At 45.9% G+C, this 22765-nt stretch overlaps 7 protein-coding genes across 7 annotated transcripts; 4 read left to right on the top strand and 3 right to left on the bottom strand.

Moving 5' to 3' along the window:
- The first annotated feature begins 34 nt into the window (after positions 1-34).
- LOC100218691 (histone H2A-IV) lies at positions 35-917 on the top strand. The gene has a single exon (XM_041713513.2). It carries the CDS (start codon positions 82-84, stop codon positions 469-471), a length of 390 nt encoding a protein of 129 aa, XP_041569447.1. The 5' UTR covers positions 35-81; the 3' UTR covers positions 472-917.
- A 6616-nt stretch (positions 918-7533) lies between these two features.
- LOC100232209 (histone H2B 1/2/3/4/6) lies at positions 7534-8144 on the bottom strand. The gene has a single exon (XM_002194933.6). The coding sequence runs from the start codon at positions 8002-8004 to the stop codon at positions 7624-7626; it is 381 nt and encodes a 126-aa protein (XP_002194969.1). The 5' UTR covers positions 8005-8144; the 3' UTR covers positions 7534-7623.
- Positions 8145-8196: 52 nt separating this feature from the next.
- LOC100229276 (histone H2A-IV) lies at positions 8197-8946 on the top strand. The gene has a single exon (XM_002194951.6). The coding sequence runs from the start codon at positions 8349-8351 to the stop codon at positions 8736-8738; it is 390 nt and encodes a 129-aa protein (XP_002194987.1). The 5' UTR covers positions 8197-8348; the 3' UTR covers positions 8739-8946.
- On the bottom strand, positions 8870-10399 carry LOC100225322 (histone H1.01). The gene has a single exon (XM_002194486.6). The coding sequence runs from the start codon at positions 10373-10375 to the stop codon at positions 9716-9718; it is 660 nt and encodes a 219-aa protein (XP_002194522.3). The 5' UTR covers positions 10376-10399; the 3' UTR covers positions 8870-9715.
- An 8396-nt stretch (positions 10400-18795) lies between these two features.
- Positions 18796-20227, top strand: LOC100228204 (histone H4). The gene has a single exon (XM_072923312.1). The coding sequence runs from the start codon at positions 18824-18826 to the stop codon at positions 19133-19135; it is 312 nt and encodes a 103-aa protein (XP_072779413.1). The 5' UTR covers positions 18796-18823; the 3' UTR covers positions 19136-20227.
- Positions 18827-20372, bottom strand: LOC115493336 (histone H2A type 2-C). Its single transcript, XM_030262837.4, has one exon. It carries the CDS (start codon positions 20332-20334, stop codon positions 19945-19947), a length of 390 nt encoding a protein of 129 aa, XP_030118697.1. The 5' UTR covers positions 20335-20372; the 3' UTR covers positions 18827-19944.
- A 1176-nt stretch (positions 20373-21548) lies between these two features.
- On the top strand, positions 21549-22119 carry LOC140682201 (histone H3). The gene has a single exon (XM_072923309.1). It carries the CDS (start codon positions 21615-21617, stop codon positions 22023-22025), a length of 411 nt encoding a protein of 136 aa, XP_072779410.1. The 5' UTR covers positions 21549-21614; the 3' UTR covers positions 22026-22119.
- The last annotated feature ends 646 nt before the right edge of the window (positions 22120-22765 follow it).

The raw sequence follows: 22765 nt of genomic DNA, 5'->3' as shown, positions 1-22765 counted from the left end.
AACGCAGGCGGCGAGCCGGACTCGGAACTCGTTCGGCTTTTCCGGGTTTGCTGCGGTCGCTGCTGTTGCTGAGTCGCTGCGATGTCCGGGCGCGGGAAGCAGGGCGGCAAGGCGCGCGCCAAGGCCAAGTCGCGCTCGTCGCGGGCCGGGCTGCAGTTCCCCGTGGGCCGCGTGCACCGGCTGCTGCGCAAGGGCAACTACGCGGAGCGCGTGGGCGCCGGCGCGCCGGTGTACCTGGCGGCCGTGCTGGAGTACCTGACGGCCGAGATCCTGGAGCTGGCGGGCAACGCGGCCCGCGACAACAAGAAGACGCGCATCATCCCCCGCCACCTGCAGCTCGCCATCCGCAACGACGAGGAGCTCAACAAGCTGCTGGGCAAGGTGACGATCGCGCAGGGCGGCGTGCTGCCCAACATCCAGGCCGTGCTGCTGCCCAAGAAGACCGACAGCCACAAGGCTAAAGCCAAGTAAATGCTTGGTGAGGCTAATCACGAAACAAAGGCTCTTTTCAGAGCCACCCACATTCCTCATAAAGGGTTGAGTCACTGCAGTTATGATTGTGTGGAGAAGAGATACTGGAACGCCTAAATTGTCTTCCAAGTTTTTAATTATGCAATTCTTCGTTTTCGTCTTTGTTTTTTTACGGATGTTGTCTTTATAGTGCTTTCTTTTTTTTTTTTTTTTTTTTTTTTTTTTATTAAGAGCTAGTGTTTTTATCACCGGGAGTTCTCATCATTTATGCCTTTTTAGAATTTCTTAATCGGCTAATATTTTCATATTTTCGATGTCTTAACAGTGGGAATTAGTGGTTTTATAATGGCGTAAATATCACGTGTCCTGGCCAGCCAGCTCCGTGTTTGCTGTCAGTGCTCTGTTCAGTACGTATTTTAGAAGAACCATTAAGTCTTAGCAGTCTAGATTGTTTCCTTTAAGCGTACTAAATAGGAGTTAATCTGTATTGTACCTTCATATTTCAGAGAAAGGGAAGGGAAGGGAAGCAAAACTTGCAGAAAAAAGCCCTGAATAGTTTTACGCAGTCCTGGCAGTGACTTGAACTAACTGTTTTTCAACAGGAGGGGTGTTCCTAGCCTGGGGCCCCTGGCTGATCTACTTTTGCTGCCTTTTAGCGCTCATGTGTGAGAGACTCACCGGCTTTCCTTGACAGAATTGTAGAACGCTAGGGAAAGGTTTCAGGCAGAGAGGAGTTGCCCCATACCACAGGGAGCAGTTACCAGTGTTGCCAAGGAGCGGTCTGATGTTATGTGCCGCTTCGGTGGTCACTGCACCACACTGGAAAGAGCACGATCGCTTTTAATTCCGTTTTTTTTTTGTAGCACTGATTACTGGATCTACACCCTCTTCTCCCTGTGGTATGGGGAGTTTCGAGCCGGCAACTTGGTTTTGAGAAAGCGAGTCATTCTTTGAAGAGCTGCTGCTCTTACAGCAGGTCACACTGTTGCCTTAAAGTCCAATTCTCTGGTGCTGCCCTGCAGGTTTCTGATTTCCTTCTGGTTTTACTGGGGCTTTTCCTGGCTTATTTTTCCCCTAGCATCTCGTGCAGGCTCTTGGCTGCAGAAGACAGTAGCTTCTTGCCTTCATGAGGCTTTGTCTTGCAGATCGTGGCACTGCAGCAACGGGGGCAGTTTTTAACATGACAATGTCGTTTCCCATCTCTATCCTCCTGTATAGGAAAAAAAGAGATGTGACTTAGCACCTGTGACCTGGTGTTCGATTAATTTCATTTTCCTGAAACTGAGTTAGTGGTAATTTCACCCTTCCACAGAGGAAGAAGTCTAAATTCCCCTCTATGTCACCTTGTTCCACTTCATGAGACTGTCCTCTGCATATTGAATTGTAGCGAATAATGGAAAAACTTCTAAGAAAAACCGTGTGTGTACTCTCGATGTTGTGTGACTAGAATAAAATTCTAGATTGTAGGCTGTAGAAACTTCCAACAGAACAATTTTTTGGCTTTCTTTTCCTTACAAAAGAGTACTCTGATATTGGGGGTGCAGTGGTAATAGTCAAGAAGATATATAATTAATTATTATTGTAGTAACTTCTCTCATTTTTTTTCCTGCTAAAGAATGTGCTCGGTTATTATGTTGTTGTAGTTTTGAGTGACATACTTAGGAAATAAAGCCATAAATTAAAGATAAGGCTACATGAGGTCTGAATTATGAAAGGTCACAGGACCTGGAATGCATACTGTACAGCCAAACGCTCTTGTGAAAATGCTTTATAGATGTGGTTTACCAAACCCGGGAAAAGTGAGCAGAACAGTTATTGAAAACATAGGTATTTCCCAGCAGTGAACACCAGCAGCCTCCTTTGATCGGCACAGATATTTTCCTGCTCCCTGCACTGGGGCCAGGGACGGTGATTTAAGGAGTAATCTGTCTCTGGGAGGAGGGAAATGGCAGGGAAACATGAGATGGAGAAGGGTTTCACAGTGGGAATGGGGATGTTTTGGGATTAGGAGTTCATCAAATTATGCTACTCTGTGACTTCCACCAACACCTTGCACTGCAGGAGGCCCCTGGGAACAGAAGGGAGAAGGCAAAGAAAAGGGTCGGATATCTCCTGGAAGGGCAGAGCAGGGCCCTGCATTTTTAAATCCAGAAACAAGACATTTCCTCTTCAGTTTTGCCCCAGCCACCAGTTAAAGTAATTTTTACTAGACCTTTGTCAAGAAACAAACATGTAGGGTGAAGAAGAAAAGTAGACATTATTTGGTTGAGATAAATGCTATAAATTACTCCCAGCTCTTTTGCAGTTCCTGGTGTTTTTCCCTGTTCTTTATACCATGCCATTTCCTGAAGAGAAATGTGAGCTGCTGTGGGAACTCTGAAGTACAACACATACACATCCTGTGAGGTTTTGCAGGACACCTAAGTATCAGTTAAGGCTAAAGCTCCAGGAGCTCCAGATGCCTGTGAAATGTGACCATTTCACTTCTCCAATGGGGTTGCTAGCAGCGATTTCAAAAGCCCCCCATGTAGAGAGTAGAAACCGACTCAGAGAAATTTGGCCTCTTGAGCCAGCTCAGCTGAGCCCAGGCACTCAGGTGTGCTTGTGGTGCAGTCAGTCCAGTCTGCTGATGCTTGGAGCACAGGTGAAGGCAGCTCTGTTTAAAGATGTTTTTTAATATGTTGGAAGATTGGGCCTATGTCATTCCTATAGTAATTTTTGTCCTCTTTTCTAAGAGGAATGGCTGAAGGCACTAACCTTGCTGTGTCCCAGGAGCATAAGGTAAAAAAAAAAAACAAACTTGATTATGTGGACTGTTCAGATTGTTTATTATTGAGGTGGCTGCTATTTGCTACAAAAAGAAAGGAAGATGCATACCAGAAATGTGTGCATTCCTTCGCAGTTCTAATATTGCAAAAAAGATCAATATCCCTTCATCTATTAGAAATTCAGACTTCAGATGTAACACTCTGTGTGCCCTCTTCTTGTTTCAGGAATTATTTCTTCCATTTTCCTACTGCCTTTGCAAGTAAAAATACCTACATTAAACATAAGCAAGTGAGAACGCAAGTACAAAAATATTGTGGATTTTAGGTGGGACTAAAATTCCCATCTGTTCTGTAACTATTTTTCTAGTTTTTTCTCTTTTTCTGTAACTACTTGTTTTCTAGTTCTAAAATGAATTATGCTTATAATTGCTTCCTGAGATTTTTCAATAATAAACATGAAAGGATGAATTTTTTGATTAATACCTTCTGTCATTTTGGACAAGGAATGTTTTTGAAAGGCCCACTTTGATAGGGTTACAGTCAAATAATTTGGTTCTTTGTAGGCATGAAAGAAACCTGACCTAAAACACCCTTTCCACATACACAGGCCTCTGGTTCTGTGACACCAGCCCTTTCAGGAAAGAGCTGCCTCTGCTCATTGTAATGCTTCTTCCTTCCTCATAGGTGTGTGAGTTGGGAGGGGAGAAGTTCCCATCTACTTTCAGCCCTCTCCTCCAGTGAGATTTGTGTCATGTCTTGAGCTGTGCTGTTCTCTGAATGGCACAACGCTTAGACCACTTATTTGGAACCTGAAGTCTCAATTTTTTCATTTACCATCTAACCTCAGTTGATTTACATCACTGGCAGAAACCATTACATCAAGGTGTGTGTAAAACCAAACATTTTTCCCTAGCTGCAGTCAATAAATTCTCCTGCAACTGTAATTATTTTAAAATATAATGTTTTCTATTTAAAATGGGAAATAAAGCGTCTAGGAAACTAACATTGCAATTAGTTGTCTTGAATGTCAGGTAATTGCATTCTATGCCCATTAAAGAGAATAAATCCAGGTTTGAGAATAGGTACTGGTTTATGTCATTAACAAAAACAAAACAAACATTAAAAACTCAAACAAACAAAAAAGACCAACACACCCCACCAAAACAAAAAACTCTCCAAAAAACCTCAAGACCTCAAAAAGTAGCAAAATATTTCTGCAGTCTGTGATTTGTTCAGTTTTTAAGCTAGGTGTATAGCATCTATTTTTCATTTCTGATTCACTGTTCAGTCAGTTAACTAGAGAATACCGATATTTGTTTGCCCAGCTGGTGTATTTCACTTCGGCAGAAATAAGAGAGCAGGTGTTTTATTTTTTAAATATGATGATGAGTAAACATACATTTTACTGCAGGCATGGTCATCTAAAGAAGATATACCTTATTCCAGGAGTGGTAATAATTTTATTAATCTATTAAAAATAAAATGGGGCATTTTTTGTAACTGGTTGTATTGTTCTTCAGTGTTCTTTTTTGCTGGTTAGTTACTAAGCTGTAATGTGACTCCAATCATCTGAGATACAAAAAATTGCTAATATAAAAAAATACTTTGACAAAAATGGTTTTATTACAAAGTGTAAAATTCCCCATATTCCAGATGCTATTAATTAAGAGGTGTTTTGAAGGTAAACATTGAGGGTAGATTAAAAGACAACGTGAAGGACCTGTTTACAGATTATGTGTTTAAACACTTCTCAGTATTGAGAATTGTTGGGATTAATAACTTTGCTTTGCACTGGAAGATCAGCAAGTTAGAGCCCTAGGGCTCATGAGCTGATGAGAGTGTAAACTTTTTGATAAAAATGGTGTCACACACACTGAACAAGCTGAAACTGGCAAGTCAGAAGCAGAATGAAGATGGACCAAGGAACCAATCCCAAGAAAGAAATATCTTCAAAAGGAGGCTAGCCCAGTGACCAAAAAAAATCAATATGACATCAAGGACCACTACCAAGAATTAAGGTATTGGACTGGAGGATTGGATGATGGTGACACAGATATAATTGGGGTTGCAATCTGGTGTAGGGGGTTTCTCTTTGGAGACACACAGCTCTATCTGCACTGCACACTGGATAAAAAACTTTTTTACTTACTCAGTGAACTGGAAACTCATCTTCAAAGAGGAACCTAGGGCAGGAAAACTGTTTGAGGAGGCATCTGCTTAGTTCCCTCAAGGTTTGGTAGCAGCAGCAATAATACCTGCTCTACCAGGATGATGTATTTGAACACCATGCCTTCTTACTAGTACTGGGTGATGTCATTTGGGTAGGGAGTCCTTAAGAATACAAAAGAGGACTGCTCTGAAATAAATAGGAAAGAACAGTAAAAAATACGAATTATGCAAGAATAGGCTCTCATATGATTTTATACTCATGCTATTTGCATTACTGGCTTTGAATTTTCATCCTCTTGTGGCATGAAATATTTAAGATTCATGTTTTTACTGACCTTAAATCCTACTCCTTTTACCTTTGGTGACAAGACCAAGTTAAAAAAAATTTCTGTGGTAGTAGCTCTTTGTCAGTTCGGAGACTATTCTCAGCACTGTTAGAAAAATTAGAGTTATGTTACAGTCAGATCTGATGTCAAAGGCTATGTTCACATCGTAGCCCCCTAATATTGCCTTATCATTCATACTGAATTTGAAAGAGGCAACCAGCAACATTTTGTTTTCTGTTTAGTGAAGAGTTTCATAGGCCTAGAAACAATTTTACACACTGAAAAAATCTATTTAAAAATCCTCTGAATTTCTGTGATGGCTCCTAATGAAGTGTGCAACATGGAACACACAAACAAGCACATATGAACTGGGAAACCAAAAGGCACCACTGAGCTCCTACTGTAAATCAGGCAGCAGGGCTTTCCCATGATAGCGCTGGTTTGAACTGGGGTATTTTCACATGACTGATTATATACAGAATAGCCACTGACAAATTTTTCTGGTGACCATCTTCAACTGTCAAAATATGAGCACTTTGTGCTTTTCTAGTAACCCAGGAAAACTTGGAAAAGCCTAGAGAGTGGACATACAATGGTTTATAAATCTTCTAAGGTATTAGACATATACAGGCACTCAGAATAAGCAGCCTGTATTTCAGACTTTGCACTAAAGCACTTGGAGAGATAGCAAAACACCATTTCAGATTGATAAAGTAGACTTTGGAGAATGCCTCTTCCCATTGGATATCTGAAATTCAATCTGAGAAGTCCCCATAACCCTTCAAACTGAAATTAACATTTATTAGGTAATAGGTGACAGATTTATGAGAGACCTGGTGCCTGTCTCATTACCTGTACTACCAAAGAATATGCAAGTCAGTACTAGAGAGTTCACTTTTGTGATTCTATGGTCCCTGTATGAATTAAGTATGTTCAGAAGTTCACAATATATACTTGAAATTTAGGATTATTCTGATCCAGTTTGAAAGTGATAATGGCTTTGATCTGCATCTCTGGTGGCATGTAATTATCTAAGAATGAGGGGGAGTGACTCAGAAAGCCTGCAGTTTGAGCCTAATTAGCAGCTATGTGATCATCTGGTAGCTGACAAAGTCAGTGCAGAGTGTCTAGTTTCTTAGTGTTTAAAAGTTTTACTACAAATAGTAAAATACTAATGCAGAAGAGGTCAGATAAGTAAAAAATAATTAATCTTCCGGTGTTTTCTTATTTGAGGGGAGAACCCAAAGCAGTCAGAGGGAGAAGCTAGGAAAGTTACTGCAAAAAGAAAAAAAAAAATCACATGAACAGTAGGATTAAAAAGACGAATGGCAAAGATAAAGGAGATTTTAGAAAGTGGTTCTGAGTCATATTTGCAAGAGCTTAAGGTAAATGCCACTTGTCGCTACACAAATTCTTCTATAGTACAGCGGGCTATACTCCTGTGACAAAAGTGCAACCCCCCCCAAAACTCCAAAGACTGAGCACCATCAAGCGGTAGATTTTAGAATAACAGTGCTGTACATGGAGGAGCATCCATGTACAGCAAAATAATTTTTCAATTCCCTCCCGACATCACCTAAAAAACAAAACCCCAACTAACACCCCGCCACTTAAAATAGTCTTTACTGACATATGGTAGCTACTGAAAGTTCATTAACGCGACAGCAGTATTTTATCAAAATAACCACTAAGCAGTATGCTAAACCCAAAACCCCTTAGAAGGCCTCCTCCCCCAAAAAACCCCACCAAACCCTAGAAGTGCCACCCTAAAGATTCCACACTAAGAAAGGATAAGGTGATTTTTCTTAGTAGATTGTTCAGCCCCTTTATTGAAAAAGTGGGTGGCTCTTAAAAGAGCCTTTGGGTTAAACAGTATTTCTGGCAAGCATCTACTTGGAGCTGGTGTACTTGGTGACAGCCTTGGTGCCCTCGGACACGGCGTGCTTGGCCAGCTCGCCGGGCAGCAGCAGGCGCACGGCCGTCTGGATCTCCCGCGAGGTGATGGTGGAGCGCTTGTTGTAGTGCGCCAGGCGCGACGCCTCACCCGCGATGCGCTCGAAGATGTCGTTGACGAAGGAGTTCATGATGCCCATGGCCTTGGACGAGATGCCCGTGTCGGGGTGCACCTGCTTCAGCACCTTGTACACGTAGATGGAGTAGCTTTCCTTACGGCTCTTCTTGCGCTTCTTGTCGCCCTTCTTCTGCGTCTTGGTCACCGCCTTCTTGGAGCCCTTCTTGGGCGCGGGGGCGGACTTGGCCGGCTCGGGCATGGCGACAGCGGCTTCTCTCCTAACTGCTCAGCACTGCTGCAGAACCGACCCGGGGGCGAAGTGAGGAGCGGGGCTGCGTGACACTTATTTATAGCGCGCCTATGCAAATGAGCAGCTTCTGTCCTGAGCATTCTTATTGGTCACTCCACAAAATGATATCACCACTCCCCAGTTTTCGCGTCTGATTGGTCAGAATTGGATTCGCCTTCTCATTGGCTGCCTGCACAAGACCTACTTCTCAGCCTATCAGCGAAGGGTTGAGACAGTAAAACGAGAGCGGAGCCGGGGAGGGCCGAGTACCGGCTGCGCCTTTCTGTGCCGGGGTAGCGAGCGAGCGGAGAAAGATGTCCGGGCGCGGGAAGCAGGGCGGCAAGGCGCGCGCCAAGGCCAAGTCGCGCTCGTCGCGGGCCGGGCTGCAGTTCCCCGTGGGCCGCGTGCACCGGCTGCTGCGCAAGGGCAACTACGCGGAGCGCGTGGGCGCCGGCGCGCCGGTGTACCTGGCGGCCGTGCTGGAGTACCTGACGGCCGAGATCCTGGAGCTGGCGGGCAACGCGGCCCGCGACAACAAGAAGACGCGCATCATCCCCCGCCACCTGCAGCTCGCCATCCGCAACGACGAGGAGCTCAACAAGCTGCTGGGCAAGGTGACGATCGCGCAGGGCGGCGTGCTGCCCAACATCCAGGCCGTGCTGCTGCCCAAGAAGACCGACAGCCACAAGGCTAAAGCCAAGTAAACCCGAAAAGTTAGGCGGCACGTTCGGTTTTCTGGAAAAACCCAAAGGCTCTTTTCAGAGCCACCCACAAAGTCCTAAGAGAGCTGAATTATCCAAACTACCGTGCAGGCCGTTTTGTATTAATTACTCAGTTTTTGTTTCAACTTCCTTTATTTTTGCTTGGATAAAGTTTTCCATGTTTTTTTTTAATGAAATTGTTCCAAAACGTTCTCCTCTCCATGCAAGTTCTTTCTGGTATGGGATATTTTCCGTTTAGTTCTTAGGTCTAAGAACATACGGACACTATTCGTTGAGAGTTCCTGTCCCACCTCCCTTTTCGGCTTATTTCTTCCAGTGTCTGATACAGTTCCAGAGATGGGAGGCGTAATCGTCTTCTGGGAAGGGAGGGGGAAGGGCAGCGGGCCGGGATTTCCGCTGGCCAATCCTTGTGCAGGGCGGGTTTTTCAACACTTAAAGCTTTCTTTCTCGTCGGCAACAAAAGGATTGGGAGAGAGTAGTGCTATTTTTGTGTCAGTAAAGAAACCCGCTCCTCCTCCCCCCAAACAGACAAAGGCATTTACGGATATCTAAAGAGAAATAATTCAATATATTAGACATGGCTCAGTAGTAGCGTTCCTGGCAATTGCATTATTTTGTTACAAAATATATCTTTAAAAAAACGTACATCCGATTTTTTATCAAATCATTATAAAACATTGTTTCTTGTAGTCAAAGTAATCACTTGGAGGGAATACAAAAGTCTACACTTCCCTGAAGTCGCCGTGCTCTACCGCGTTCTTAACTATTTCTTTCCATAATACCTAGGAAACAAAAAACACAAGACACAATTGACCTCTTGACGACTTACGAATTGCTGGACCCTTGATGCAGATTTACGGACGATTTCGGTGCATCAGCTCCTTTAGGGAAAGTGTGGGTGGCTCTTAAAAGAGCCGTTGGATAACAAAGGATGTAGAACAAAACTCTCCTGGAACAATTTACTTCTTTTTGGGCGCCGCCTTCTTCGCCTTGGCCGCTTTGGGTTTGGCTGCCTTGGGCTTGGCCGCTTTGGGCTTCACCGCCTTTGCCTTAGCCGGGCTCTTCGCTGCCTTTTTGGGGCGGCCGGCCTTTGCGGCTTTCTTGGGGCTCTTGGCCGCTTTTTTGGCCGCTGTAGCCGCCGGCTTTTTCGCCTTCTTGGGGCTCTTCTTCACCGCCGCCGCTTTCTTGGGCTTCTTGGCAGCGCTGGCGGGCTTCTTCGCGACCGGCTTCTTGGGCTTAGCTGCAGGCGCCCTCTTCTTCGGGGCTTTTTCTTTCACTTCTCCCGGCTTCTTGTTGAGACGAAAGGAGCCGGAGGCGCCGGTGCCCTTGGTCTGCACCAGGGTGCCCTTGCTGACGAGGCTCTTGAGCCCCAGCTTGATGCGGCTGTTGTTCTTCTCCACATCGTAGCCGCCGGCGGCCAGCGCCTTCTTGAGCGCGGCGAGGGAGAGCCCCTTGCGCTCCTTGGAGGCGGACACGGCCTTGGTGATCAGCTCGGTGACGCTGGGCCCCGCGGGCTTGCGGGCTTTGGAGCCGCTCGCCGCCTTCTTCGGCTTCTTGGCGGCGGCCTTGGCGCCGGGCGCGGGCGCATCGGGGGCGGCGGTGGGAGCGGTCTCGGACATCGCGGCGACTTCCTCTGCGGAGCGGCGCACACAATTGGGCTGGCCCGGGTCAGATGCTCGTATTTTTAGAGCGGAGCCGCGCGGTGATTGGTGGCTTGCAGAGCCCGCCCCGCTGCACGGCCGGGGAGCCCTTCGGTGTGCTCGATTTGTGTTTCTTTGGACTAACAAAAGTGTATTTTCCTCGGAATTTCTGCCACCAAATCGCCCGGTTTCCCCGGTGAGGGGGGAGAAGAGCAGGTACTTGCGTTCGGGAGAGTTTCCTGCGGCAAACACGCGATTTGACTTAAAGGAGAGGCGATAAATCCCGTGTGCTGCTGCTGGAGAGACCTCTGAAGGGAGAAACTTTTGTTTTTCCTTGCAAATTAAAAATTTCCTTTTGACATAAATGTCACAGCAACAACTCAGTCTTATTCTTTAGAGGGTTTTCTTGGGGTCAAAGTTAAAATCTGACGATTTGAAGCTATTTTGACAGTTTAAATTGATTTTGAAGAGGAGGAAGTAACACAAACTCCTTTCTCAGCTCTGAATATGGATTAAGAACCGGTTCCTTTGACCATGTGTTTTACCTACTAAAACGCTAAAGTCTGGCGAGATAGTGTCTCATACAACCAACTATTCCACTTTTTATAGAAAGAGAAGCAATTTGTTATTATCTGGAGATTGCTGAACATAGAGTCGGTTTATATTGTCTTCCTGGAATTTCAGTACACGGAGGCAAAGTTACTCTGATGCCCTATGTGGGGTGTTTTCTTTTTGTTTGTTTTCCACACAAATTTTTCTACTAAATATTAAGTAAATCGAGCTATTTGCTTATCATGTTCCAAATGATTTTGAAGTATATAATCATTTAAAACCTTATGTTACAAAACTGCAGCTTTGTAAAAGAAAACAGTCTCCTGCACTTCTGTTGTTTATGGAAATTATCTTTGTCTCTGGTAATTTAAGATTTGCAAGGAGTAGCATTGCAGTTTAGTAATCATGCTCTTTAGTCCCAAAGAATAAAACCTTGTTTTATGTTTTCTCTAAAAGTAATAGAACTGTAAACCTTGTTACTGTTTGGATTTTTTTATATGTCTCACAGAATATGGCTACACAAAGGTTTAGCTAAAGCCTCTGAATTCTGAATCCCCTTCTCACGCTAAATAAAACCCACCTAATTGTTATTTGTGCATTTTACAGCAATCACTGAAATAAGGAAATACTTTTATGACAGAAACTAGGGTGTTTTGTGATAACCTGAGTTTTAACAAGGGGAGAGGTAGGCCATAGGTCATTCCTAAACCAGGAAGGAGTCAACCTGATATCTGGTGGAAGATGGTGTAATATGCTGAACAGAACAGAGCTCTGGCTTAATATTTCACTAATCTATAACTGATTGTGAAAAAAAAAAGTGTATTATCCGTTGTCTTCTGTAGTTAGTTTAAGAATCACAAAGACTACACTACATCAGTACTTTGGTATTACCTGATATAACATATATTGTGAATACCGTATTTAAAGTATGTATTAGCAACCAGAAATTCAGAGTGTTTGAGTAGATAGTTTTAGGGGCAAGTAATTCTATTTCTGTGTCAGGTTTAATTTACAATGGCTATTTTATAAATACTAAAATGTGTATAAGGTGAGAGATTTAGCTTGCTGTAAAATTGCATTTCAGGGAATGTGAAATTATGAATAAATGCAATGAAGGGGAAAATTGTGACTTGCACCTCATAATGATAAAATACTGTAAAAAAGGTTGCAGTCAAAATGCACCTGAGCTCTGCAATGCTTTAAGGGGAAGTTAATTGAGAGAAGAGCTAATCAAATTGTGACTTTCAAGGTCCTGTTTGGCAATACTATGTAACAAAAGTAAAGATACAGGGATTAAATTGAGTGGATGTGGTATTACAGATATACCTTCAGAAATTGCCAAATGAAAGTAAAATGTTTTGAAGCCATTATCTTGTATATGTAAAACTATGAGTGAACCTTTCCATTGATTTAGCTTCATAATGTAATAAGGTAGCAATTGCTGGGACGATATAAAATTTAGCAGTTGCCTAGAGACTTCATTGCATATAGACAGAGGAAAAGAACAGACCATGAGTGACATGTCAGCAAAATGAAAAATTCCTTTTTGTTTCTTCTTGTTATTTTTAACACATTTACTTCAGTAATCTTCACCGAAGGAAATATAAATATTCCAGCTCTCATTTGTGGCTTCACAGAGTCTTCATTCACATTTGTTGGTGGCAAAATTGAGGTGGCTAAAATGGCCACTATCCCAGTTTTCTGCCTGGCTTCCCTCCCAGCAGTTGCTACCCTTTCTTCATTTCAAAAAAAAAGAAAAAAAAAAATCGACTGAGTATCTATGTGTCAGCTTCTGATCTCCAGCTAAAATGTAGTAACTTAAACTAAAGAAATTCAGAAATTTCATGACAGAGAAGCTATGTATTTTTTTAATGGTTTTGCAGCAGATAGATAAACCAACTTTACTGATGCAGAATGGCTGCTTGGAACACATATTCTTCTTTATGTGAAAGAAATACATACAAGAACAATGTTTTGGAAAGCTGAGGTGCATTTGGCAATTTTAAAAAGAGCTGCTCTGCAGTCAGAACAGATAGTTAAAAAAGAATGAACAGATGTACTCAGGCAGAGAAAAAATGTGGTGAAAGATTACCCAAAAGGCAGAAATGGCAGTTTTACCTCTAGCTGAGCAAATGAAGAGGGAAATAATCCTGTTTTAGATGTAGGTTATTATGGAAATATATTACTGAGAAGACATTACATAGACTGTTACACATAGTTTGGTTTTCCCAATGAGACTAGAGGGAGGTAGAATTCATTATTAATAAAGAGAAGGAAAGTAATATCAGGATCTCCAGCGATACTTCTGGAGAAGGCACCACTGTAAGTTCTACTTCATACAAATTATTTCAATCCTTCTCACCTTATGGGCATCCCAGCAGGCCACACTGCATTACAAACCTGCAATTTGAGCCTTCCCTACAAGTTGCTTCCCTTCAGATACCCAAATCTGTCCAACTTTTGCAGTTATCATTAAGACCTCTTGGCATTAGGAAGGAGACAGGGGAACCACAGCCAAGAGCTGGCAGTACACCTGAAAGCTATCAAATGTTCCCATCTGCAGTTTAGGACCTGCCAATACTTGTTCCTATGAAAATAAGCTGTGGGTTATATTTAGGTATGTCTGCATTAAGGAGAGGTAGCACAGTAGTTGTTCCCAAGCAATTTTGTTAGGAGGCATTAGCATGAGAGCCAGCCACACAAACGTGGCTGCTGGGCTGCCCTGCCTGCTGTAGCTGAGTGCTGTGCTCAGGCATTCTGAGGCAGCTGAAGGAGGCACAGCTGTCACACTCGGGCACCAGAGCCCCTCTCCTCGCTTCAGATGGCAATTTCCAGAGAGATTTAGGTGAGGGCCTTTACATTATGAGCTGCCTTCCCACATACATGTTCCACAGGAAAGAGGCGTAAATGCTCCCTGCAACCATGATTACACTCCTATTACAGTGTTACACCCATGCCTTACTTGCCCTCAGTGACATCATCTTTCATCTGAGTTTCAAATGTAATAACACTTGTGTGATCCAACCAGCCAGCACAGTTTAGCAACTTTTAACACCTAGCTAAGGAATTTTGAAGTGAGACCTACCAAACTACAAGCTTGTTGCAGCTCAGCAGAACAAGCCTCTGCCTACACAATACTAATATCTGCTGCTTCTGCTCTTAAGACTCCTAAGTATACTGGGGTCACATAAGGCCTTCTAAATTCAGGGTATGAGTGAGTATCTGTAAGGAGCAGAACAAATAGGTTAGGGCAACAGATGACTCCCCATAGACTCAGCTTCCTGGAATGTTGTACACTCCTCCCTGTACCTTTGGTTAAGGGTTGGGACACCTGTTGTGTCCTCCCTTCTTCATTGCCATGTACTTTGGCAACTGAAAATCTATAGTCTGAAACCTGGATATGTCCATAGTTAGGAGGCACTGGGAAGGAAATCCGTCCTGGGAAAGCAAAAACAATGTCAGCAAAAAATGCAGGGGCCCAAAACCTTTCTCAGAACAGCTAATGATGAAAAAAAATGGACTTTGTTCTTTACTCTGTTTATGCATTTATTAGCTTAACGCATTTTTTACTTTTTTCACACACATTTGAATGTCATAATCAGTGTGAGATCGAGGACACCTCAGGTCCTTTGACAAACTGTTCCTGAGAGGTGAACAACATTAACAGAAGTTGCATCAGCTATGGCTCCCCAAAGAAATTGTCTTCTCCTGAATCGAGTGCCTTGCTTTGACTTGCATTTAGTGGTGAGGTGCACCAAGGGAGGGTGGCACCACGCTATCCTTTCATAGCAGCCTCTCCATCAGCAGAGAATCCTGGCTGCTCAGACTAGTCAGCCGCTCACATGGAGGGATGCTGAGCAGCTCACTCTTTCTCCCTGCAACACTTCTGTGGATTTTCTGCCCTCCACACTTTCCTGCTTGTGTGACAATGCTGTCTGTAACTTCTGGTACACAGGAGGGAGCAATGTGATGAATCTAAATGTCACTTCCCACTCCAGCCAGAAATGTGTTTGGAACCTACAGAGGGACAAAGTGTCCTTGGACCCATCGTGCATGCACAGCTGGTCTGCAATCTGCCATCTTCCTGGATGTTGACGCCCCAGACGCCGATGTGACACGCTTCCAGGTAAATTTGTGTTGGCAGGCAACTCATTTTTTTCTCAGGCACTGAGAGTGTCACCCAGGCACAGTAGGCGAAGAGCCAGAGCCCTGTGTAACACACCACGCGAAGGAGATCTCCTTAAGTAGTGCTGCCTTCCTGTTATTCATCGGAGGTGTGAAGGTGAAGCAGGTACTGGATCTAGACAAGGTTGTTTGTGCCATCCTTCTACAGCAGGAGTATTGCAAGTTAGCATTTGGGAACTCACTGTATAGGATGTTTTCCCATAGAAGGGAACAAAAAGGTTTTGAAGAGTTGTTCACTGGGTAAGTGTTGTGCTGTAGTTCCTGTTTTTACAGTACATGCTTTGCAGCTCTGCAGTCCATGGTCTGGTGCCAGAATAGCACTATCTCAGATCAGGATGTTGTCCAGATTGCCAGGGGTACTGGAAGGGCTGGCTGGTGCCTTAATTTCCCCCCGATGTATTCATGAGGTCAGCAGCTTGTCACCTCTGCTGTCATACAGTTAGGGAGTCGAGAGTCTGGCTTCAGAGGCTCGTGAGACTATATATGTATGGTTTGGGCACATTCAGGAAGAATATATTTCATGTGTTTTGCCTGCAAATTGCCTTAAAAGATTGGCTTCCATAATGGCTGTATTAAAACTAAATATTTTTCTTTCTGGCACAGGTGTTTTTTGTTTTGTTTGTTTTTTGTTGTTTGTTTTTTTTCTGGTTTTTTTGGGTGTTTTTTTTTTTTTCCTTTGGAACTGAAAATGCCACCAAGATTTTGTTGATTGGCTTTTGAAATACAGAATAGAGTAAAAACTTTAACTTTTTTATCCTGTTTGAGGTTTGTAGTTTGTAACATCTGTAATTTAATTGTGTAAGTAGCAAGACTAGCACAGAAGGCCAGCACTGAGCAGCCAGGAGCAGGGAGCAGCAGGCATCCAGCTGTATAGAGGTGGTAAGTAAAGAGAAACCTGCTGGGGTTTGGGTTTGCTCAAACTGCAATGAGACATGTACAAGGAAACTTAATAGCTGAAATTATTCAAAGCTGTTGAGAAAGGGGCCTGGTGATCAATAAAGTGAACGTCTGAGTAATTCTAATATTTGTCCAAATCTAAGTCATGGCCTTTTTATTAAAAAAATTGTTAGGATAAAAAAATAAGAATAAAAAAATAAATAGAACCAAAACCAAAGTGGAGAAGAAATTGCAATCTCGTCTTGTTTTATCAATTCTTTAGGCCTTGGTGTTCTTGAGTACGTAGAGAGGCTTTCAAGGGTTATCACTGTCAGCCACATCAGTGGATGAAGACAGGAATTTTTGTTCGCAGGTTCTTAATCTTCAAGTTTGTTTGGGTTTAGATTTTTATTATTTTCATTTTACCACATGTGCTTATTGTCTCTACATGGTTAATGGTCTTAGCTTTAGTTTATGGTATAGTTTGTATGTTTTGGGGTTATTTTGTTGGTTTGTTTGGTTTTTTTTTTTACCTTCTCCTTGGCTACCAGGATCATCTGGTTATGGTCCTTTCAAACTTGAGGGACACACAAGCTCTATTAGGCTAGTATTGGGAACACAAAAGTTGTAAGCCTGGGAAAGGTCAGAAGAATACACAGTGCAATAGTAGAACTTGTTTCTTAAGTTAGTAATATCAGCAGGTATCCAAGAGTGAGGAGAAATTAATAGGTGTTATGAGCAGGATAGCCTTGAGATTCTGCTGTCTGAATTGCATGCTGCAGACATAATTATAACACTTGTAGAAATGAATAATTAACAGGAAATGTCTTTCTGAACCAATATCCCAACTGTAACAGAGGCTAGTACATAAAAAGAGTAAGAGCAATAGCTGATAATCTCATCTAAGTTGTCCTTTAGATTTTAGTGCTTTGTAGGCCAAAGACTCATTGAGTCAGAGGGGATGTCTTAGGACAGGGGTGAATTAGGGACCCTCAAATGCAGTTTTCTTCTTCGTGTATAGCAGTTGCTTCCTCTAGACAAAACATTTTTTGTGTTTTGGGATTTGCTTTGGCATTACAAATCAAAAGGGTGAAGAATAGGTGATTGGGAATGGTAGATGGACAAATGAGTGAGGGACAGGTATACTCCATGGACCGTATCCCTGTCATAGTGGAGAATTCTACTAACACGTGGATAGCAGTTCTCAGTGTCTGCCTGTGTTATAAAATGCTGCTGGAAAACATGCATGAAATGGAACAAAATGCCAGCCAGCAAAGAGAGTGAACTGAATACCCTTCCCTGTACCTGGAGAGATGAAGATAATACATGTGAAACAGAGGGAATGGCAAGTCATATAAAAGAAGAGATGAAAAGGAATCAGGGATCTTCAGGGCTGGGTTGAGGCATTCTTATATAAAACATCTGAGCTGAAAGGTGCTGTGAAACAATTACTTCACTATTATATTTTTAGACCCCGTCTTTTTTTCAGACTTACCTTGCTGGAGTCACTGTGACTAAGGCAGAAAAAAATGCCAGAGTCAATGAGAAAAAGAGTTGCCAGTGTTCAGAGATCTTTCCAAGCCCTTCGCTTTCAAGGACTTTCCTCTGTCTCTGTGTGAGTAATAATGTGTGTATTTAGCCATGATGAGCTCAGGCAAATTCTCCATATTGGAATTATGTTAATTGCACAGAGCCAGTGGGTCCTGAACTACAAATGGAGTCCTGAACTACAAATGGAGGACTGCAGGCATAGCCAACAGAAAAGAGGCATGGACTGAAAAGTCATTATGACTGATTTTCAGAGTCATGCAGTTATACCAAAATAACAAAGAGAAATGTAATCACTTGCAACATACCTTTGTGAAAGGAAAACATATTACATGAAGGAAAGAGTATCCACTCAGAATTGTGCCATGCCTTTGAAAATGGGGGTACACAGGAACATGGCTGGCACGGCCATTTTTGTTGTGCATTTGACATATGTTAATAATTTGAATTCAGTTAGAAGTAATTACCGAATAGCAATATAATGCTTTCTGAATATCACCAGGATGTCTGGAACTTAATGTGAAATAAACATTAAAGACAGAAAATAAAGGGTGAATGGGAAGCAAACACTGGATACACTAGGATAGAAAATAAAGGGTGTTCAGTTCATTGCTCAAAAAGTCCTGTGCAGATTCGCCACTGATAACAATACACTAAGAGTCAGACATAGCCAGCTTCGAGAAAAACAAACGTTTAATTCTGGTCTAAGGTGAAAACTTAGGCATGATTTTCCTCATACTTCATGGTATGTAAGACAAATACTAAACTAAAGTACTGAAAGTGACCGAAGAATTCTTAAGTTTATTAGGTGGCTCTCAGTTTATCGAGTGCCTGAATGGAACCTCAGCAGTGAAAATACACGGTCGCTAAGGCCATAAAAACCGTGCGTGGTGGCCGAAAGTCCGCCACGTCCTGGCGCAGTGGCACTGCCACGCCATCAGGGAAAGAAAAGCGGTTTGCTTTCGCGCCACGACTGCAGAGGGGACGAAGCAGAGAAAAGCGGTTCGGGGGAAGCGGGGGCTGGGGGAACGCGAGCGAGGCGGGCGGAGCGGGGGCGGCGGAGGCGGAGCGGGGAAGGCGCGGAGGAGCCGCCAGGGCCGGGAGGAGCCCGGCAGCGCCAAAGGGGCGGAGGCGCAGGCGCGGCCCCGCGCGCCGTGCCCGCCCCTGCTCCCAACCAGGTCGGCTCCCGCCGCATAAAAGCTCGGGCCGCGGGCGGCGCCGCCTCACAGCAGCCGCGTCGGTGGCAGGAGCGCCGGTAGTGTGACAATGTCTGGCCGGGGCAAGGGCGGCAAGGGGCTCGGCAAGGGCGGCGCCAAGCGCCACCGCAAGGTGCTGCGCGACAACATCCAGGGCATCACCAAGCCCGCCATCCGCCGCCTGGCTCGGCGCGGCGGCGTCAAGCGCATCTCGGGGCTCATCTACGAGGAGACGCGCGGCGTGCTCAAGGTCTTCCTGGAGAACGTGATCCGCGACGCCGTCACCTACACGGAGCACGCCAAGAGGAAGACGGTCACGGCCATGGACGTGGTCTACGCCCTCAAGCGCCAGGGTCGCACCCTCTACGGCTTCGGCGGCTAAGCTCGGTTTTTACTACATCTTAGCGCTTTTATAACATAAAGGCTCTTTTAAGAGCCACCCACGTATTTCTTGAAAAGAGCTGTGTTGCTGTGTTTTAGGCTTTTGTATTTGGTACTGGTTCTTTCTCCCTAACTGAACCTGTCGTCCCTCTCTCTGCCGCGCTTTGGGTAGGTCGGCTTGCTGTTACTCAGCGGCTTTTAGGAAAGGGAAAAAACAACCCACACAGGTCAAAATTAAATAACCCTTCCCTATGAAAATTACAGCAACAATAGTATGCTTAGGTTCTCAGCAATAAGGCCGTTGCACCATTCTTTTCCTTGTTCCCGACCCGTGACTCAAAGGCAGCTGCAGATCCAGCCGCAGCGCCCAGCAGTAACGCCGCGGCGGAGGTTCTTCGCTCTTGCGGCCGCCGCTGCCGCCCAGGGGAGCGCGGGCCCGCGGCCGGGGGGGGCTCGGCGCCCGCGCCATTTCCAAAAGCCCGCGCAGCCCACGATTGGCTCCGGCACATTCCGCGCTCCCCCCGCCCGCACTCGTCCCAGCACAGCAGCTCCCTGTGCGCCGGGAACAGTGCTCCGACCCATCCCGGCCCACGACGAGAAACGCGGCCCGGCAGAACCGGCCCGGGCTGGCTGCAGCAAACACACGCCAAAACACACAGACACACAGAGCCAGAGACAAACACGGGCACCCTTCCCCTCTTCCCTGGCACCATGGCCGCAGCAATTCAAGCTCTTTCTCGAGGCTGTGGGTGGCTCTGAAAAGAGCCTTTGGGTTTCGCTTCTGGGCTCCGGACGCTTCCGCCGCCTGGTTTACTTGCTCTTGGCTTTGTGGCTCTCAGTCTTCTTGGGCAGCAGCACGGCCTGGATGTTGGGCAGCACGCCGCCCTGCGCGATCGTCACCTTGCCCAGCAGCTTGTTGAGCTCCTCGTCGTTGCGGATGGCTAGCTGCAGGTGGCGGGGGATGATGCGCGTCTTCTTGTTGTCGCGGGCCGCGTTGCCCGCCAGCTCCAGGATCTCGGCCGTCAGGTACTCCAGCACGGCCGCCAGGTACACCGGCGCGCCGGCGCCCACGCGCTCCGCGTAGTTGCCCTTGCGCAGCAGCCGGTGCACGCGGCCCACGGGGAACTGCAGCCCGGCCCGCGACGAGCGCGACTTGGCCTTGGCGCGCGCCTTGCCGCCCTGCTTCCCCCGCCCGGACATCTTTCTCCGCTCGCTCGCTCTGCCGACAAACTCCCGCCGACACCCAAAAACAGCACCGCCGCCACGGCCGTCCTGAGTCCTCCGCCTTTATATCCCCTCCCTTCGCGCGGCCGCCGCCTCCTGATAGGCCGCGACCTCCTATCGGGGCACGCACCGCCCAATGGCGCCGCGAATCTCACCCCGACCAATCGCGAGGGGCGCACCGCCCAAAGGCTCCGCTCGCGCCTTCCGCGCGGCCAATGACGAGCCACGGCGGGCGGGCCCCGTCCCCGCCCCCGGGAACCGTCGGTCCCGCCGCGCGGACTGGGGGGGCCGCGCTGCCTCGTCCCGCACCGTGTTCGCTCTCTTCCGTGTCTTACTATGCTTTTAAAGCCGCCGGTCTCCACAGTGTCGGTCGAGGGGACCCAGTCGAGGAAACAAAGGGGCAAAGAGAGACAGCGCGGCGGTGTCCCTGAGGGGCAAAAGCAGGACAGAGGGGGCATGCATGGACTGACAAGGAAGCAATGCCCTCCTACATTTTTAGCGGGACTTTATTGATAAAGAGCCTCTAAACGTAAAACTGAAACAGAATCTAAACCTTCAGTTAGAAGCTTTGATTCCTAGCCATAGCTCACAATTTCATAACTGCTTAATAATGTTAACATATCAGTGTATTATCAATAAGAACGGAAAGCTCTGAATATTTTTCATTCTTGGACTGAAATTAGTTATTTCATATCCCTTTTCAATATTCATTTCAAGTATATATTTTCAACTACTTTCTTTTCCCCTTTATATTTTGGGTAATTCTGTGATACTTTAGGGTATCTAAATAAAAATACATATATCTTCAAGCAATTTTTTTTTTTGTTAGGGCAGCACAAACATATCTCCTAAAAAAGAAGTGAAAATCACACTTAAAAATGATTATGTAACTTAATTAGCAAGCTACAATTCTAAGCTTGCATAATGTAAAAAATAGTTTTAAGGCGTGCGTGATTTAACACTGAAGTAATATTTTGACAGTTAAAAACAATACCAAGGCGAAGAGATCTCGCAAATAATAATACTATGCATTGAAGATTTCTACAACAACACAAAGTACTCAATAAGAACAGAGCCTGAGAAAAGTAGGCAGAAGCTGGTATGGGCGGGAATTTTAAAATTTGAATCCACCAATGAAATTCAGCATCTACCCGCCGGCCTATCAGAGGACGCAGCAGTGCTATAAATACTCCCCGAATACCGGCAGACATTCATTGCTGTTCTTGCTCACTGCTTGATTGGTCGCATTTAGAGCGATGGCGCGCACGAAGCAGACGGCGCGGAAGTCGACGGGCGGCAAGGCGCCCCGCAAGCAGCTGGCCACCAAGGCTGCCCGCAAGAGCGCGCCGGCCACGGGCGGCGTCAAGAAGCCGCACCGCTACCGGCCCGGCACGGTGGCGCTGCGCGAGATCCGGCGCTACCAGAAGTCCACGGAGCTGCTGATCCGCAAGCTGCCCTTCCAGCGGCTGGTGCGCGAGATCGCGCAGGACTTCAAGACCGACCTGCGCTTCCAGAGCTCGGCCGTCATGGCGCTGCAGGAGGCCAGCGAGGCCTACCTGGTGGGGCTCTTCGAGGACACCAACCTGTGCGCCATCCACGCCAAGCGCGTCACCATCATGCCCAAAGACATCCAGCTGGCCCGCCGCATCCGCGGTGAGCGCGCGTAAGCCTTGTCAGAACTAAGCTGTTTTAAAAAAAAAATTAACACAAAGGCTCTTTTAAGAGCCACTACATTTGCAATAAAAGGAGCTGTAACACTGAGGTTTGCATTATGTTTATAGGGACTCTTAACCAAAACCCCACTGAAATTTTAAAATCCAGAGTGAATGGATGTGAGTGTTTGATTTCATACCTTTCTATTTTGGGATAAAAACGACAGGTTTCTGTTTTTCCGATGCGGGGAAGTGTATGACGCTTTATAAGCTCCAAAACAGGATCGAAAAGATGTTATAATCGCGTGCAATAGAGGGGAAAAAAACCACCATGGAACAAAGAAAGTTTCACTGATCCCTCAGTCCGTACGTGTCCTCTCTGTCCCGCTTTTGCCCCTCAGGGACACCGCCGCGCTGTCTCTCTTTGCCCCTTTGTTTCCTCGACTGGGTCCCCTCGACCGACACTGTGGAGACCGGCGGCTTTAAAAGCATAGTAAGACACGGAAGAGAGCGAACACGGTGCGGGACGAGGCAGCGCGGCCCCCCCAGTCCGCGCGGCGGGACCGACGGTTCCCGGGGGCGGGGACGGGGCCCGCCCGCCGTGGCTCGTCATTGGCCGCGCGGAAGGCGCGAGCGGAGCCTTTGGGCGGTGCGCCCCTCGCGATTGGTCGGGGTGAGATTCGCGGCGCCATTGGGCGGTGCGTGCCCCGATAGGAGGTCGCGGCCTATCAGGAGGCGGCGGCCGCGCGAAGGGA

This window comes from Taeniopygia guttata, chromosome 1A, assembly GCF_048771995.1.
Source record: "Taeniopygia guttata chromosome 1A, bTaeGut7.mat, whole genome shotgun sequence".
Lineage (NCBI taxonomy): Eukaryota > Metazoa > Chordata > Aves > Passeriformes > Estrildidae > Taeniopygia > Taeniopygia guttata.
This window is presented reverse-complemented; position numbering and strand designations above follow the sequence as displayed.

What these genes read in the sequence shown, in the direction of transcription:
- LOC100218691 (XM_041713513.2), top strand. Translation starts at nt 82, where the DNA reads ATGTCCGGGCGCGGGAAGCAGGGCGGCAAGGCGCGCGCCAAGGCCAAG.
- LOC100232209 (XM_002194933.6), bottom strand. Translation starts at nt 8,004, where the DNA reads ATGCCCGAGCCGGCCAAGTCCGCCCCCGCGCCCAAGAAGGGCTCCAAG.
- LOC100229276 (XM_002194951.6), top strand. Translation starts at nt 8,349, where the DNA reads ATGTCCGGGCGCGGGAAGCAGGGCGGCAAGGCGCGCGCCAAGGCCAAG.
- LOC100225322 (XM_002194486.6), bottom strand. Translation starts at nt 10,375, where the DNA reads ATGTCCGAGACCGCTCCCACCGCCGCCCCCGATGCGCCCGCGCCCGGC.
- LOC100228204 (XM_072923312.1), top strand. Translation starts at nt 18,824, where the DNA reads ATGTCTGGCCGGGGCAAGGGCGGCAAGGGGCTCGGCAAGGGCGGCGCC.
- LOC115493336 (XM_030262837.4), bottom strand. Translation starts at nt 20,334, where the DNA reads ATGTCCGGGCGGGGGAAGCAGGGCGGCAAGGCGCGCGCCAAGGCCAAG.
- LOC140682201 (XM_072923309.1), top strand. Translation starts at nt 21,615, where the DNA reads ATGGCGCGCACGAAGCAGACGGCGCGGAAGTCGACGGGCGGCAAGGCG.